Here is a 15,627-nt window from a genome sequence, read left to right as displayed (position 1 = left end):
GCCGAAAGATATAACTTCTCAACTAATCACACTTAAATCATTACTATTTGTGTTTTGTGGTTCGTGTGTTTTCATTCACCAAAGTTAATAACATGAAAACTGACAGCCTTATGTATTTTTAGTGCTTGTTTATTTATGATTTGTCGTCTATTGTTTTGATACAGTATTTATTAACAAAAAAATACAGATGCTTCATGTTTGAAATTTGAACACACTTAGATCTAGATTTACACCTACCTTCTTCTTCTTCTTGTTTAGCAACCATGAGAGCAAACGTAGTAAGAAGAAAATTGATCAAACCATCTTCCCCAACTCCACGAAACCTCAAAAACTACAAAATCTCTTGCATAGATGAGCTTGCTCCATCCACCAACATCGGCGTCGTTTTATTCTATCCATCAAAACCACACCGAATAACTCAAAAACTCGAAGAATCTCTGCAAAATATCCTCCCACAATTCTACGTCCTTGCTGGAAGATACATAAAGACCGATCACTCCATCAACTGCAGCGACGAGGGTGCCGAGTTTGTGGAAGCAGAAGCCCCCGATGTGGAGCTGGCCAACATTGTTGGGACAAGTGAACAACTGAACGATCTCCTTCCACGCCGATCTCACCAAATGGATGGAGAATCGGATCCACTGCTGTCGGTTCAGATCACAGATCTGAAATGCGGTGGATTGGTGATTGGCGTCAGCGTCTCGCACAGGATATTCGACACTTGCTCACTCTCGACGTTCATTTCTGCCTGGTCGAGTGCCTCCACCAGTTCAGGTGAGAGCATCAGTGCTGTTGCTATCCCAACTTTTTATGAATCTACGGCGCTTTTCCCTGGCAGGAATTGGTCTAAAGTGGAATGTTCTAGAATGGAGGGAAATCATGGGATTGTGTGTAGAAGGTTTTGCTTCGACAAGGAAGGTATAGACAGGGTTAGGTCGAAGTTAAGGGTTAAAGACGGGGGAGGGATGGTTTCGAAGGTGGTGGTGGTGTCTGCTGTGATAGCGAAAGCACTGATTGGCCGATCCGGAGAGGGTTGTTACATCAGCCATGCAGTTAACATGAGGGGGAGAAGAGTGCCACCTCTGCAGAAACATGTGTGTGGTAATATTGTGTTGCAGGCGGTTAGCAGCTGCGCTGCGGAGGCAGAGATGGGGATTCAGGGACTGGTGGATCTGATGGAGGAGGCTATTGGGAAGGCTATAGCAAAGTGTGGTCGGATTGGTTTTGGCAGTGCCACTCTGAAACCGGTGGCGAATGCACTTCCCGGAGTTGGTGCTACGACTCTGTGGTTTAGCGATTGGAGTAAGTTTGGATTCTGTGAAGCTGACTTCGGATGGGGGAAGCCGGTTTGGGTCGGCGTCGCTCCAATGCACGCTCAAGACACGACAATTCTGATGGGGAAAGGAGATGGGGATGGGATTGAGGCGTGGCTGCATTTAAGCAAGGATGATATGAAAGTGTTTGAGCAAAATCAAGATATTACATTTTTTGCAACCTAAGATATTAATCAAAATAATGTTATTTTCTTCCTTAGTTTGCGAGTGAGTTTGTATTACTACCAAAATTTACTTGTTGGAATGCACATTTCTGTTGCAATTAAAACATCAAAGTATGTAGTTCTTGGATTTATGATCATTACATATTTTTTTTGTTGTGTTTTGATGCTTGCCTCCAACTTCAGTGATGGATCTAGAAACAAATAAGTTAGCTACTGAAATATTTTAAAAATATTTAAATATTCAATTACTTATAATGTTTTTTAAATAGTTGAAACTCAAAAATGTTTTTTAGTTTTAAATTATATCTCAAAACTGTATGACACTTTTTTTGGTATGAACAAAATTTTTAATACTTTCATTCAACATAAAAATTGATTTATTTTTTAATTTATTCTACCAAAGTTGAAAATTCGACTTCAGGGATTATAATCACATGATAAATATAGCACTCATTATTAATTCTATTTATTAATTTTCTTTTGAAATTCTATATTGTTCTGCGATCGCACTACCTTTTGAAATTCTATTTCTCGAAATGAAAATAATTAAATTATTAGGAAATTGAAATTGGCTAGTCTACTTCAATTTCGTTGTTGTCCAATTCCACAATCTCCAATTCTCCATGATATCCATTACTCTGGTTTTTTCTATTTTTGTTCTATAATGAAATTTAGATTCCGTGTTTGTACTAAACTTTTTTTTTTATTTCGTGTTTGGGAGAGACGCATGACCCTTGAAAGGACCTGGGTGCGTAGGTGTCGTTCAAGCAAGGATATATCCTACTGATCAGGATAGAGATCCTAACTAACCTAGACCTTGGTTTCAAAGATTCCTCAACCCACTTCTACTGATCAGTATAGCGGTGGTAAGGGTCGAATCCCACAGAGATGGTGCGTTCTTAAACTACCGCGGTGACAATTGGAAGATTGGGTTAGCTACCACGCTTGGGTTGAGTTTCTACCTAGGCTGGAACTTAAAGGAGGTGTTCTACTGGTCAGACGGTAAGGAAAACATTTGGAATGTAACTGTGTACGTGGAATGGGGAGACAATTTTGTAACAGAAAATATTTGGAAGGTACGGGTTTCTATTTTGGGCTAAACAGAATATTCAGAGTGTAGTGGAAGTTTGATGACTAGGCTGACAGGGCTTAACTAAAAGTGAAGGACAAAAGCAAAAGCATCTCGAAAAGTAAGTGGTCCCCTCCAATTGAAATAGACATCATCTTCTTCAACAAACACTTCCAAAACTCAGATAACAATTCCAGATTCAACACGGAAAACTCAGATTAACAACTCACAAACACAGATCCAAAACTAAGAAATCAAATCTGAAATCAAACACTGAAACTGGACTTCTGCATACTGGTCAACATGAAAGAACGATTCAGAAATTAAAACTAAGCTTTGCATGCAACGATCTACTTTCCGATCAAACAGTACTTGTTTATCTATCCTAAAGAAATTTGTTACGTAAACGGAATTGAGAGATTCAGCACTTTAAACACCGAGAAACTTTAGATCTAAGCTAACTAGGCAAGGGAATAAAGAAACACCACAATAAACGAAACGGAAATCAACTTCATAGCATAAACACGTTCGGATCTTCAACAAAGTACTTCAAAAGCAGAAAATATCCAAAGGCAAACAAGATCCAACGTAAGGAAAGCGAGAAATTTAAAACTACGAAAGCAATGTAAAAGTGTTTTGCCACTCCGGGCGATGAGACTCTAAACTACGATCTTGCTGGCTGGAATGGACGATGACTGGAATTCTGGGAACATCTGAACGTCAAGTGATCATGGCTACGGCGAGGCAAGAAGCGGGACACGGCTGAAAGACTGAAACTACCGAGAAAACTTTCTACCTAAAGATGGTGGTGAATGAGTGAATGTGTATATCTCTCTCTCCAATTTGGCTTCCTTTTATAGGGAGGCTACCCTTGATTTTAGGGTAAATCCTCATTGCAATTTGACTTCTTTGCCCTTAATTGTGGGTAATCCGTCCCAGCTATCCGTCTTCTCCATCTCAAGCCGTTTTAGCACGAATACTGATCAGTATGAGATCATGCTGGCGCCTCCTTCACCTGAACATTCCGAAACTTCCCTACTGGCTAGAATGCTTAACCTGCACACTTTAAACAACTGTTTTGCAAATATAATCAATTAAGCACATCATACTGACCCGTAACCAAGGCCTAGAATACGACTTATCAAACCTCATGCGTCTCCTTTTAATGAAACGCATGACGATTATGCGTCTTTGTGCAAATCACCCGGTCGGATGATTTGCAAGTGGAAAATCTCGCGGTGCAATTTTTTCGAATTGTGAGATTGCAAGTGGCAAAACACCCGACCGAGTAAGTTCAGTACAAAAACGGAATCTAAGTTTCATTCTAGAAAAAAAAAAAAAAATCCCTCCTACTCCCTTTCTGAAAGGGATTGAGTGAAATGGGGAATGTGTTTGTGAAAAAACCGATGATCACGGAGGTGGACAGAGCCATTCTTTCCCTCAAAACTCAACGCCGCAAGCTCGGTCAATACCAGCAGCAGGTGCGATTTCATCGTGTTTCATTAATCTTGTTCTAATTAATGTATTGGGGTTTTGATGAACTCAATTTTAGTTTTTGTGTTTCTCTTCATCATCTGCAATTTGTGTGGAATTGTTCGAATTTGGGGATTTTTTGTGAACTTATCCCCGGGGACTGCTATTCTGTAATGGGAATTAATTTAGTAATATTGATTGCTATGAATTATGATTGGATATCATAGCTGATAACTCCCCTTGTCTTTAGTTGATAGGGGTTGTATCCAATGTTATATTCTCTTTAACTAAACATAAGATAAAACTTCCTTAGGTACTCCCTTATAGTGATTAGTGGGGCAACCAAAAAGAAAACGGACTCAGTTATAGTGGGACGACAAAAAAAAAGAACACGACTCAGCTATAGTGGGACAGAGGGAGTAATTATTGTTAAGGGATGCAAAAATGACCTTGTGGTGATGTTTTATTTGAGCAAAAATCAACAAAATTGATTATTTTTGGCCATGACTGAAGGGCTGGCAAAGATTCCACTTTAAGTTGATATCTTTAGAAATCATCAAGGATTATTATGTAGTTAGTATGCTGGTTGGATTTCTTTCTAGTCGTTAAAATTTAATCAACCAGTAATCACCACTGGTCATTAGGTAATAAATACGCTTGAGTCATTGTTTAATGATTTTTTTTCCATGATAATCTATACTGGTGATCAGTGTCATATTAGATCTATTAAGGGTCCGTTTGGTGTCCATGTTGGCCCAACATATGTTAGGAGATAGTAACCTCCAATAGCAGGTTTGGCGTTTGGGATAGTAATCTTTGCTGTGTGTTTGGTTGTACAGACCCAAATCAACACCCTTTCAATAATCCGTTTGGTAAGCCGCATCGAAAGTATAGATACAAAATCTGATACCCGAATTTATCCTCGGTTAAATTCCTTATTACCTAAAGTACCCTCATTCTCATTTTTTGGCGGTGAACTCAAATCCTTCGTGAACCCTAGAGTCCGCCCCCCCAAATTTCATATATCCCCCAATTTGTGAATTCGACGGAGCGAATTGTGGAGCCATAGGGTTCGTCTGAAGTTCAACCCACGCGTAAATATCAGGTAAGTCTGTCGGGTGTGCGATTGTACAATGACGAATTCGTCGCCGCTGAGAAATCACAGATGTTTCCATTTCGGCAATGGGTTTAGTTTAGGGTGCTGTCAATTGCTTTGTTGCCAATTAATCATGCGCGTAGTGTTTGATGAATGTTGAGCGAATTCGCAGCCATTTGATAGGTAAACGAGTTATCTTTGTTTTGGGTTGCAGCTATCATAGGCAGTCATGGCGTCTCAACACCACAGCGGTAATGAAACCGATGGCAGTCCAGTACCGGAGGGTATTGCCTACATCTTATCCCTTTACTCTTCGTCGTATCTATAGATGTCAAAGCTAAATACAGTTTATGGGCAGGTTGCTCTGATATGTTAACGAACAAAGGAGTAGTTGCCGCAGGCGCTAGACGGGTGTGGACTGAACGCGAGGAGGCCATTCTTTTGGCAGCTTTGAAGGAGTTGGCGGCTTCGTTCATTAGTATGGTGATTGATTTGGTTATGTAGCTTATATGTATTTGTGAAATAGTCAATTGTTTAATCTAATTGCATACTTATACTGATTTGTGATAGGCATGCACCTAAAGATTTTCTGGTATAAGCCCTCTGACCATATGCATGCTTCTATTTGGTGTAAGTTATGTAAACTGTGTTTGTTTACATTGCATTGGCAGAAAGACAGCAATGCCAAGTACATGAGGAATAAGTCGTGGCCTATGTTGAATGACTGGAAGGAGCTTTTTGGGAAGGACCGTGCAGAGGGTCTTAAGGGCATGGACACTGGCGAGGCGGTTCAAAAGATTTATGGTCCAAGGGTTGCTGTGGGTGAAAGTTCAGCGAGGTCTTCCCCAATTACATTAGAGGAACTCTTCCCTGATAAAGTTTTCCCGAACGGTGTTCTGCCTGAGATGGTTGATGAGAGCACTTCCGCACCGCCCCATATACGTGTACCTCCAAGGTTGCAGAACAAAGCACCGAAGAAGAGGAAGCCTGAGGACAAGATGGACACTGTCCTTGAGCTGATGAATCGCATCCACGAAGACACTAACGAGCGTCTGAAGGACATCTCAACCCGAATTGGTTATGAGTTTGATCTAAGCGCGAAGAGAACAGAAGTATTCAATCAGCTGAAAGGGATGCCCGGGCTGACCATCAAGCAACAATTTTATGCAGCGAAAAAGTTAGTCAAGGAGCCTGAGCTTATGGATCTCTTCAGAGGTTTGGATGACTTGGCGCGACCAGCATTTGTGTTCGATCTTTTAGAGACAGATGGAATGATCTGAAAATGGTTGTGTCTGCTTTGTTTTTTGGTTATTTTGATATATAACATGGTTTAAACCTTGATCCATTTTGTACTTTGAACCCCCTAGTATGGTGTTTAACATGGGGGTGCATTGACAATGGCTGTAATTGTTGTGGACTTTGATATTATCACGCATTATATGCTGCTACCTAGTCCAATTCCTTGACTGGTTTTCTTTACTTACACATTTGGTAATCATTGGAAACATTTGTTGATTGGCTTGTTTAGTTGCCTTCGGCATGATGTTGGAAGCAAAGTCAGTGTGCATTGCAATTTTTCCGCATTCCAGATAACAATCACGTGTCTATGCGATTACAGTGGAAACGCAAGCATACCATATCCACGAGTGAGAATACATTGTAAACACAAACCTACCATAATTCGCACAACACCTTGTTCAAATAACATAAACAAAACATACAAACCACACTAACAGTAGCGATTCAGTACCCATGTGCAAATATAGAGGCTAGTTACGGTCGATCAAACCATACATAGAACTGGATGTCTCGAGCATCGACGAGCTTAAAGTGGCAACGAACACCCGGGAACAAAGCGTTTGCATCTTTGAAACGGCGCCAACCATGCTTGACCCAGATCTTGCCCGAGCTATGCTTTATTATGAGCCGCCATGTTTGCCCGGCAACAAGAAGATGGACGACATTTTGTTGAGGGGCTGCGGCCAGATGGAGTTGCCAAAACGCATTGGGTATTTCTATAGTTCGCTTTGTATTTGACTTGGTAAGTTTCAACGTCCACGTGGGATACTCGTCATCCGCAAGCGCACCCGTATCAGCGTCGTAATCACTGTCGTCGGTTGTATCCGATTCTATGCCGGATGGAGGATTATCGTCCGACGATTCAATGTCAGGGGCGTACACTTCATTGTCCTCTTCCTCTTCTGTCAACCCTAGTTCACAAATATTAGTACGGGCTGGGCGAACGACTATGTTCTAAATAAAAAATAATTACAGTGAGTGCAGCTACACAAGATGCTCACTTTCGAGATCACCTCGTGGGGGGCAACCGGTTCCGGCCTTGTATCTTTTTACGTGGAAAATGCCCACGTCGACTAGGGTGAATGTTAGTTTCTCACCATGTGAAATATTATTGGACAGCCGGAATTCCGACCATCCAACGCAAAAGTGGCATCCACTGGCTATTTGAATCAGGCGGACTTGCCAGCGGTTTCCATTTGGCATGACGAGCTGACAGTCGACCGGCAAGTCAGTACCATATTCCGCAACCCATTGTGGAGGTAAACGCTACACAAAGGCACAGAAGGTAAGTTGGGTTGATGGACATATGTGGAGAATATGAAATGGCGAAAATCACTTACAAACATACCAATTCCTCTTTGTTGCGAGAGCCGGAAAACACTTTGATAAAGGAAGGACGCCTATGGTATTCGCCGTATGGGTTGTCGTCCGCCATATCTAAAAATCAAGTAGTGTAACCATAGTGACGAAGTGGCCATCATATTTATTGACCTGGTTCACCTAGTAACATCGCATCCATTTACTACAATGACAAGCCCTGCCAATAGCAAAGGCTGCAAGAAAGTATGAGGGGTTGGTATGCATTAGATGAATGCATTAAAATGTAGCCTGTATCAATGGTGATACACTATATGCGAGGTAGCGTGTATGTATTCGGTCACATAAATGAAGCATTTGAGTTTGACCCAATATTTGAACGTAATCCAATTATATTACTACGTAGTCATTACTACATTGCTACAGCCGTTAAATTAGTAGCCGATTATGTTGTGAATTAGTACCATGTGTCTTACACATGTGAATGCAAAATTTGCATTATACAAACATTAAGTGAAGCCACCATATCCCGTATACTATACCTGACAAACATGAAGTCGAGCCATCATAAATTACTCCGATTAATCACACAATCAAAGCAAGTGAATGCAAAATTTGCCTTGATGAGCGTACACATCCATGATTATCACCTACATTACAATACTAAAGCGTCTTCAACACACAATGCATACAGATAACGTAATAACTTCCGACAACGTTAGGGACGATCAAACGACACGCGAAACTGGACTTCGAAGGCATCAACAAGCTTGAATTGGCAACGAACCCCCACAACAACATTGTGCTCGTATTTGAAACGATTCCACCCATTCTTCACCCATATCTTCGAGGAGTTGTGTTTGAGAGTACATGGCCATATCCCCCTTTCGGTCACCAGATACAGTCCCCCTTGTATTGCCCGAATGGGGATATGGTGTTGCCAAAAGCCATACGGGATTTCTAGCCTACGATTGATGTTCTCCGAGTTGAGCGTAATTTCGAAAGAAGGGACGCCGTCGATTGTGAGCGCCCGGCTGCCGTCCACGTATTCTTCCTCTATTGTTGTTTCAGATTCAGTGCCTGATGGCACGTACTCTTCAGACGTATCGATGTCTGGGCCATGGCTACCTTCCAGAGCGTCGTCTTCAACGACTACAAACAATATGAGTGTGTGTATGTAAGTATCTGTGAAGCCAAATGAACAAACAAAATGATGTAAATGGGTGGTTACCGTCAACATCTTCAGGCGGGTGACATTGCGTTTCACTCGCATACCGTTTAACATCGAAGACTCCCGCATCCACCAATGTGAAGGTCAGATGATCGCCTTGTCCAACGCCGGTTGCACGAACGAAATCTCTCCATCCGGATGTGAAGAAGAACCCATGGCCAAGCTTTACAATGCGCACTCTGTAGCGGATTCCATTCGGCCACACGAGCCTACAGTCGAACGGTAAGGCATGCCCATGCATCCTGACGAATTCGTCGGGAAGTCGTTGCATGTTATAAGTTCACGTCAAAATAAAAAATCCGCAATTGTCATGTGTCATATATCAATCAAATAAAATTATACACCATGTCATCATGGAAGCGGCCCCGATGGAAAACCGTCATGAACGCAGGTAGGCGTTGGTAGTCCGGGGCGTCGTTCGGTGCGGGGTTAGAACCATCACCTTCCATTTGTTTGTGTAAGTTTGCTGCAATTGTGCCTACAATTTCGAAGAGGGGAGGTGAGGTGTCTAAGTATGGAGACCTATTTTCTTTATAGCCTTATGCTGAACCCTAAAACCCTATGCATTAAAGAGAAATGGTGTGGAAGATGGATAAAATTAAAGTTCTCTCCACTGGTGGTTGACCAACTAGACAATGCGTGTGAAAATAGGTATGCATTACTTCTGCCGATAACTTCGAAGTAGTTGGGAGTTGAATTGCAAAGAACAAACAAAATTAATGGGGTTGCTCATATAGTAAAGAATTACGGACATGGGTGGTTGTATGCGTGGATGCTTGAATAAGGTGTTCAATCTAAGTTTTACAGTTGTCCAGTCTGACAAAATCTGGTGCTACATTTTATAAAGATACAAAGCGCTAATACGAGTGTAAATGAATGCATAGTAGCGGCTGCATACCACACCAAAAAAACGAGCTATCCGAAGCGATGGCTCACTAACATTGATATGACATTTATCTAAATACAATAATGTAGACCATCAAAAACACTGTAGGCTGTCCTGCTATTTTGTTTACTTAAACGACGAGGTCGAATCATAACCAGAAAAATGTTGTGTAACCCACAATCCATCGAATAGGCGACATGAACCCGCTTATCCCTAATCAAGCGACCTTCTTCTACAGGGGCAAGTGGAACGTGGCAATGGATACGGTGCTATTGTCTATTCTGATCAAGAGGCGAACAAGCATCGCAGCGACGGATGACTCTGTCGCGGATACGGTGCTCAACGAGGCATGCAAGGTAATCAACAATCGATTTGCCACATCAATTAACTGTGCTGATGTTGTCAGTCGATTGGAGCTACTCCGACTTCGTCACAAGACATTCAATGAAGTTGTTAGGACACCGGGAGTCCGCTGGGCCCATGATGAGAAGCGCATCATTGCAGACGAAGAAACTTGGAAGTTTATATTTCGGGTATGTCGTTCATTCGGGAGTGAAATGCGATGTCATTATATTTGAATCAAATCGGTATACCATAATATCAGGTATTACTATTGCTTTGCAGACAAATCCCCTCGCCGGCGCTTACTATTACCGAGACGAGGTGGAATACAGCATGTTGACGACCATGTTTGGGCTTCAACATGAGGTGAAGAAGTCGCCAGAGGTGATAGCCATATCAGACGAAACGGAGGTAATCGTGATAACCGATTCCCCCGTACCAAAAGGCCCTACTCATGCGAAGCCTGCTCTTTCGCCCGCTGATCCCGACGAAGTCAATTCGCCATTTGTCAAGCCATCTACCATGGTTCGGCGGAAGCTTTTTGACGAGCCATGGACTAATATAGAACTTGGATCGCCTAGCAATGTTGGAGTACGTATTGGACGCATGGAGCCTCCTCGGTTGTATCAAGTGAAGCCATTATACTCATCTCCGAAAGGCTCATCGTGCGCGTCCTGGAGTCCTCCAGTCCCATCGCGCACTTCCGCTCCTTAAGTACCTACGTCTTGCCCCCGACCAGTCTCGATAACTTTTGACTACGTAGTAATATGTTGTTGTGTAACTGGAATGAAGAACCTACACTTGAATGTAGGTTGGGATTTGTGTTCTATGTGTTGCGATGTACAAGCGAGACTGATCCGATGGGTTTTGTAGTATGCACGTTGTCCATTCTAATGAAATGGAGTGTTAGTTGGATGGTTAATATTGGCGAACAAAACTTAACAGGGAGAACAATTTGTATGAATGAGTAAAACAAATGCTCAACACTAAAAAACAAAGAGTCTTAAAAAGTATGTTATTACATAGTTCAATGCTAAGTATACAAAGTGATGTGTAAATATAATAATCGCAGCCGCAGCAATCAAATATTTGTTCCATTAGCCCACATTGCAGTAGCAAGCCTCTTCTTCGTCCACAATGGTGTTGGCGCGACCGTAGTTATAGTGGGCACGACAGTATCATCGTGATCACTTCCATACCCCTCTTCTTCGTGTTCTCCTACCAATTCGTCATACGGATCCACCTCCATATGAGTGCGTATAAAGTTATGGAGCAAGAAACAGGCGATGATCAAACCCGTTTGGACCTCAATAGGATAGAAGCTTGGACTGCGAAGTATTCCCCAACGCATCTTAAGTACTGCAAATGAACGCTCAATAACATTCCGAGCTTTAGAATGCCTCAGATTGAACAATTCCTCTCTTGTTTGCGGTGCCTGGCTGCCATGACCCCATTCCTTCAAATGGTAGCGAACACCTTTGTACGGAGTGATGAAGCCCTCGCTGTTTGCATATGCATTATCGCATAAGTAATAGCAATCTGCAACGTAGAACAAATGTGAGAAGGTGAGTACACAGCCAGCCGGCTAATAGCACTATTTTTTACCTTTGGGTACTTTAAGTCCGAGCGGCCGGATAATGGCATCACGTAATATGCGCGAATCACCAGCTGAACCCTCCCATCCTGGCAGAACATACACGAACCTAAGTTGGCGATCGCATACGGCAAGTGTATTTGTGGATATCTGTCCTTTTCTATTACGATAACGAGGTGCGTCACCAATCGGCACGCGTACGTGTATGTATGTTTCGTCTAGAGCTCCAAGACAGCCCTACATACAGTGTATATGGTTGAGACATCATACCAAAGTTCAGTGGGTATAAATTATAATATACCGGACAAGAACAACACATACCTTAAACCACTTCCATCTGGAATCCACACGGAGCACCATATGTGTGTATTTAGACACTGTTTCAGATGAACGCATGAAATCGTGTCCTACAACCGGAGTCTTTTTGTGGTGAGCTAAAATGGACAAAAACATAGCAACTTGTTCCTCAACGGTGACAAATTTTTGATCTACTAATCCAGCACGGTCACGTAAGATGCGACACAATCTACCAAACGTGTTTCTATCCATCCGCAAATTGTCTACGCAGGAACGGTCAGAAAGCCGGACAAGCCTATCCAGCTGCTTTACATGAGCCGGAATGGCTTCAATCATTACCTCTGGGGTGAATCTTCCCCCCCCCCGTTTCCTTTTCCGTGCGGTGGAACTGCCCAGGTTGATAATCATGGTGACGAGAAGCATGTTTGTCCGATGATTTCTTAGTATTTCCTCAAGTAAGATCAATAGCTCGATTGGTTCATTTCTAGCCACCTACATTTCCCAAGTATAAGCACAGCTTAGTCAAATTGCTTAAAACAGCACTACATAATAACATCGAACATTTACCTCGCAGCTGAATCATTAAAACAAACTTATTGTCAATGCATAAATCAATTGCGTTAACATATTTGACAAAGCCGCAAAGTATAAGATATGTTCTGCAACAAGAAGCCAACTATAACCCCCCAATCACTAAGAACAGCACACATTTGGACAGTTCGTACAAACAATTGAGAAGGACAATGGATCTACAATGAACTCCAATGTCAATTAACAGTTACCACAAAATAATAAGACTTCTATTTCGTCATACACAACAGCTACATTGAAGTCAAAGGAGCTGTAAACAAAAATCATACAGCATAAGTTGAGCCACAAATCCTATAGGCCATTACGGCTCTATATTCTATTACGAAGTTCTGTACGACATCTGATAAATGCGGAACTTACCTGCTTAGTTGCGTCGTTGTTGGACATTGATCGTCGGCGCAAGCTATGGCTTAGACGGTTGGACTGCAATCTACCTAAATACGAAACTGCGGTTTGAATACCAAACCCACTGCCCCCAAATGACTCAATTGAACACAAGCGATTCAATCCAACAACGACGACTAGCCGTTTTCACTCAAGACACCGCACGAAACGCCGCCGTGAATAGCAATTGGTGGTAGAATGTGGAGTAAAGTATGGATGTGAAATCATAGAACGGGGTATTGAAGTAAATTGGGTGAAATTTGAAATCTTCAAACACAATTACTCCTCCCTATCGCATGGTGGAGTGGAGACAGAGTTATCTCTGTTTTGGCTCGCCATATCCACGATGGAGTCGGGTTATGAGATGTAAGGACCGGGTCTATGAGATAGCTAACATGAAAACCAAACAGAGAAGTTAGGGTAAATAGGGTGGAGTATCTATGCCTAACATGGATAACAAACGAGCCCTAACATTTCTGTCTTTAACACTTTCAGCTAGAGGCTGTCATTGATGCTGAAAAACAAGCTGCAAAAGATTTACTTCGGGAAAAGAAGAAAGACAGGGCATTGTTAGCATTGAAAAAAAAGAAGGTTCAAGAAGACCTATTAAAGCAAGTTGATGGTTGGCTTATCAATGTAGAGCAGCAAGTAAGTCTATTTCGGTCAGGTTCTCTTCATTTTGGGTGGTTTCTTATACCTATTAGAATTGGCATGTATATTCTGCTGGATTCGCTTCAGTTAGCAGATGTCGAACTAGCAAGCAAGCAAAAGGCACTTTTTGAGAGTTTGAAGACTGGAAATAATGCAGTTAAAGCGATGCAAAGTGAGATAAGCCTTGATGATGTTCAAAAACTGATGGATGATTCTGCCGAGGCAAAAGCTTATCAAGAAGTGAGTGTCAATATCTCGTCATCCCATCTGTACCTGACATTGCTAAATGGTTTATTTCCATTAATTGGGTAGTAAATATTGCTTTCACTGTTTCATATTTTATAACCGCAATTACACTTACCCAGCCAGTCAACTAGTATTGTCTATAGAATCTTTAGCGTATTAAGTTCTGTGGAGTTTTCACTGCTGAAATGATTCCGAGTCACATGGTTGATTGGTGATGTTTCTTTCCATATGCTCATGCATCATGCTAAACAAAGATTCAATTCTTTTATTTCTTTTACAAGAAACTCCTAACGAGTTACTGTCGTTTTTCCACATGTCAAAAATCATTTTATCTTTTGACTACCAATCTGTGCTCCTTTACAATATTCTTGCTATATTCTTTACTTTTTCTCTGGCCAAGCAAGTGCAGGCCAAGCAAGTGTAGATCCTTTTAAATAGTCGGCCTTGGTGAAGCAACATAACAATATCTTCAATTCTTTATGCTACCATATGTCCTTATACTTACATCTGAACCTTGCAAGGCATATTACCTGATATGATTTGTCGTGAGGCCTGTATTATCGATCCACTTAGGCATTGTTCTCTAGTTTTCCAATGAGTCTATACTCCCTGATTTTATTTTATTTTCTGGTATAGGAAATTAATGCCATTCTGGGAGAGAAGCTATCGGCTGAAGATGAAGAGGAAGTTTTAGCGGAATTCGAGAGTCTAGAGACTCAGGTCTTTATTTTGTTTTCTTATGCCATTATTATTATTATTATCTCAATTGCTTCAGTTTTCAGTTTGGACTTTAACATGGTCGTACTTATAGTACTAGAACATTATTATCCAGTTTCTGTTGCGTAGTCGTTTTATGGAAAGCCTGATGGCTGTTCTACAGACTTGTAGGACATATTATTAGCTCAATACAATCGTGTGTGCGCTTATTAGGCAAGTTTCGTACATTATATTTGTGCTGGCATGATTGGATCTCACCACAAATTTAAACTACTGCATATTGATCTTGTACATGAAAGTTATGTATGAATATTAATTGCTGTGAACTAAAGGAATTTCTGATTCGTACAGCTAACACTCTTAGATCTGCCCAAAGTTGTGTCTGCAACACCAGCACCTTCTACTCAAGAACAAGAAGACGAGCTGGACCTTCCTGATGTGCCAACCAAAGCCCCAGCTGTATCAGAAGCTGTTGCTCATTCTTCATCTGAAATTTCTGAACATAGAAAAGGTCTCTTTCTCCATCAATCTCTCTCGTTCTCTATCTGCATTGTTAAATGCCAGACAGTTATATTCCTTTTTTTGTATTGTCTGCAGTTCTGGAGGAACCATTACCTGCTTAATGTCGTGGAATCACGGGTAGTAAAGATCCACGATCATGGGCCTTGTTTGTGCCAGTGACGCTCTTTTATTTCGACGATCTTGAGATTTGTAGACGACCGGCATTGCTTCTGCTCATCATGTGCGATAATAGTCATCTCATATTGTTGTCATTTTGTAAATTCTACCATAGCTCAAGTTCCATGGTAAGATTTTTATGCTTTACATTTTACTGAACATTTTGCATCACCCCCTCAATGGTCTACTATGAAATTCAAATTATGGGGCATAAAACCCTAATTATAGATTACCATCCCCATCACTTTTTCAGTGGTT

The 15,627-nt window shown here is 41.5% G+C and overlaps 2 protein-coding genes across 2 annotated transcripts; both read left to right on the top strand.

Moving 5' to 3' along the window:
* The first annotated feature begins 226 nt into the window (after positions 1 to 226).
* LOC121741097 (pelargonidin 3-O-(6-caffeoylglucoside) 5-O-(6-O-malonylglucoside) 4'''-malonyltransferase-like) lies at positions 227 to 1,499 on the top strand. Its single transcript, XM_042133793.1, has one exon. It carries the CDS (start codon positions 264 to 266, stop codon positions 1,497 to 1,499), a length of 1,236 nt encoding a protein of 411 aa, XP_041989727.1. The 5' UTR covers positions 227 to 263.
* Positions 1,500 to 3,913: 2,414 nt separating this feature from the next.
* Positions 3,914 to 15,523, top strand: LOC121740879 (vacuolar protein sorting-associated protein 20 homolog 2-like). Its single transcript, XM_042133530.1, has 6 exons — positions 3,914 to 4,048; positions 13,573 to 13,725; positions 13,816 to 13,968; positions 14,611 to 14,694; positions 15,043 to 15,202; positions 15,289 to 15,523. Exons 1-6 carry the CDS (start codon positions 3,947 to 3,949, stop codon positions 15,312 to 15,314), a joined length of 678 nt encoding a protein of 225 aa, XP_041989464.1. The 5' UTR covers positions 3,914 to 3,946; the 3' UTR covers positions 15,315 to 15,523.
* The last annotated feature ends 104 nt before the right edge of the window (positions 15,524 to 15,627 follow it).

Source organism: Salvia splendens, chromosome 7, assembly GCF_004379255.2.
Source record: "Salvia splendens isolate huo1 chromosome 7, SspV2, whole genome shotgun sequence".
In the NCBI taxonomy this organism is placed as follows: domain Eukaryota; kingdom Viridiplantae; phylum Streptophyta; class Magnoliopsida; order Lamiales; family Lamiaceae; genus Salvia; species Salvia splendens.
Note: the sequence above shows the minus strand (reverse complement) of the source record. Positions and strands in the feature narration are given on the sequence as shown.

Bases quoted from the DNA above. Each gene is read 5' to 3' on its own strand.
- LOC121741097 (XM_042133793.1), top strand. From the start codon at position 264: ATGAGAGCAAACGTAGTAAGAAGAAAATTGATCAAACCATCTTCCCCA.
- LOC121740879 (XM_042133530.1), top strand. From the start codon at position 3,947: ATGGGGAATGTGTTTGTGAAAAAACCGATGATCACGGAGGTGGACAGA. The intron at 13,969-14,610 runs GTGAGTGTCAAT...TTTCTGGTATAG, and splicing joins AGGCAAAAGCTTATCAAGAA to GAAATTAATGCCATTCTGGG. The intron at 14,695-15,042 runs GTCTTTATTTTG...TGATTCGTACAG, and splicing joins TCGAGAGTCTAGAGACTCAG to CTAACACTCTTAGATCTGCC.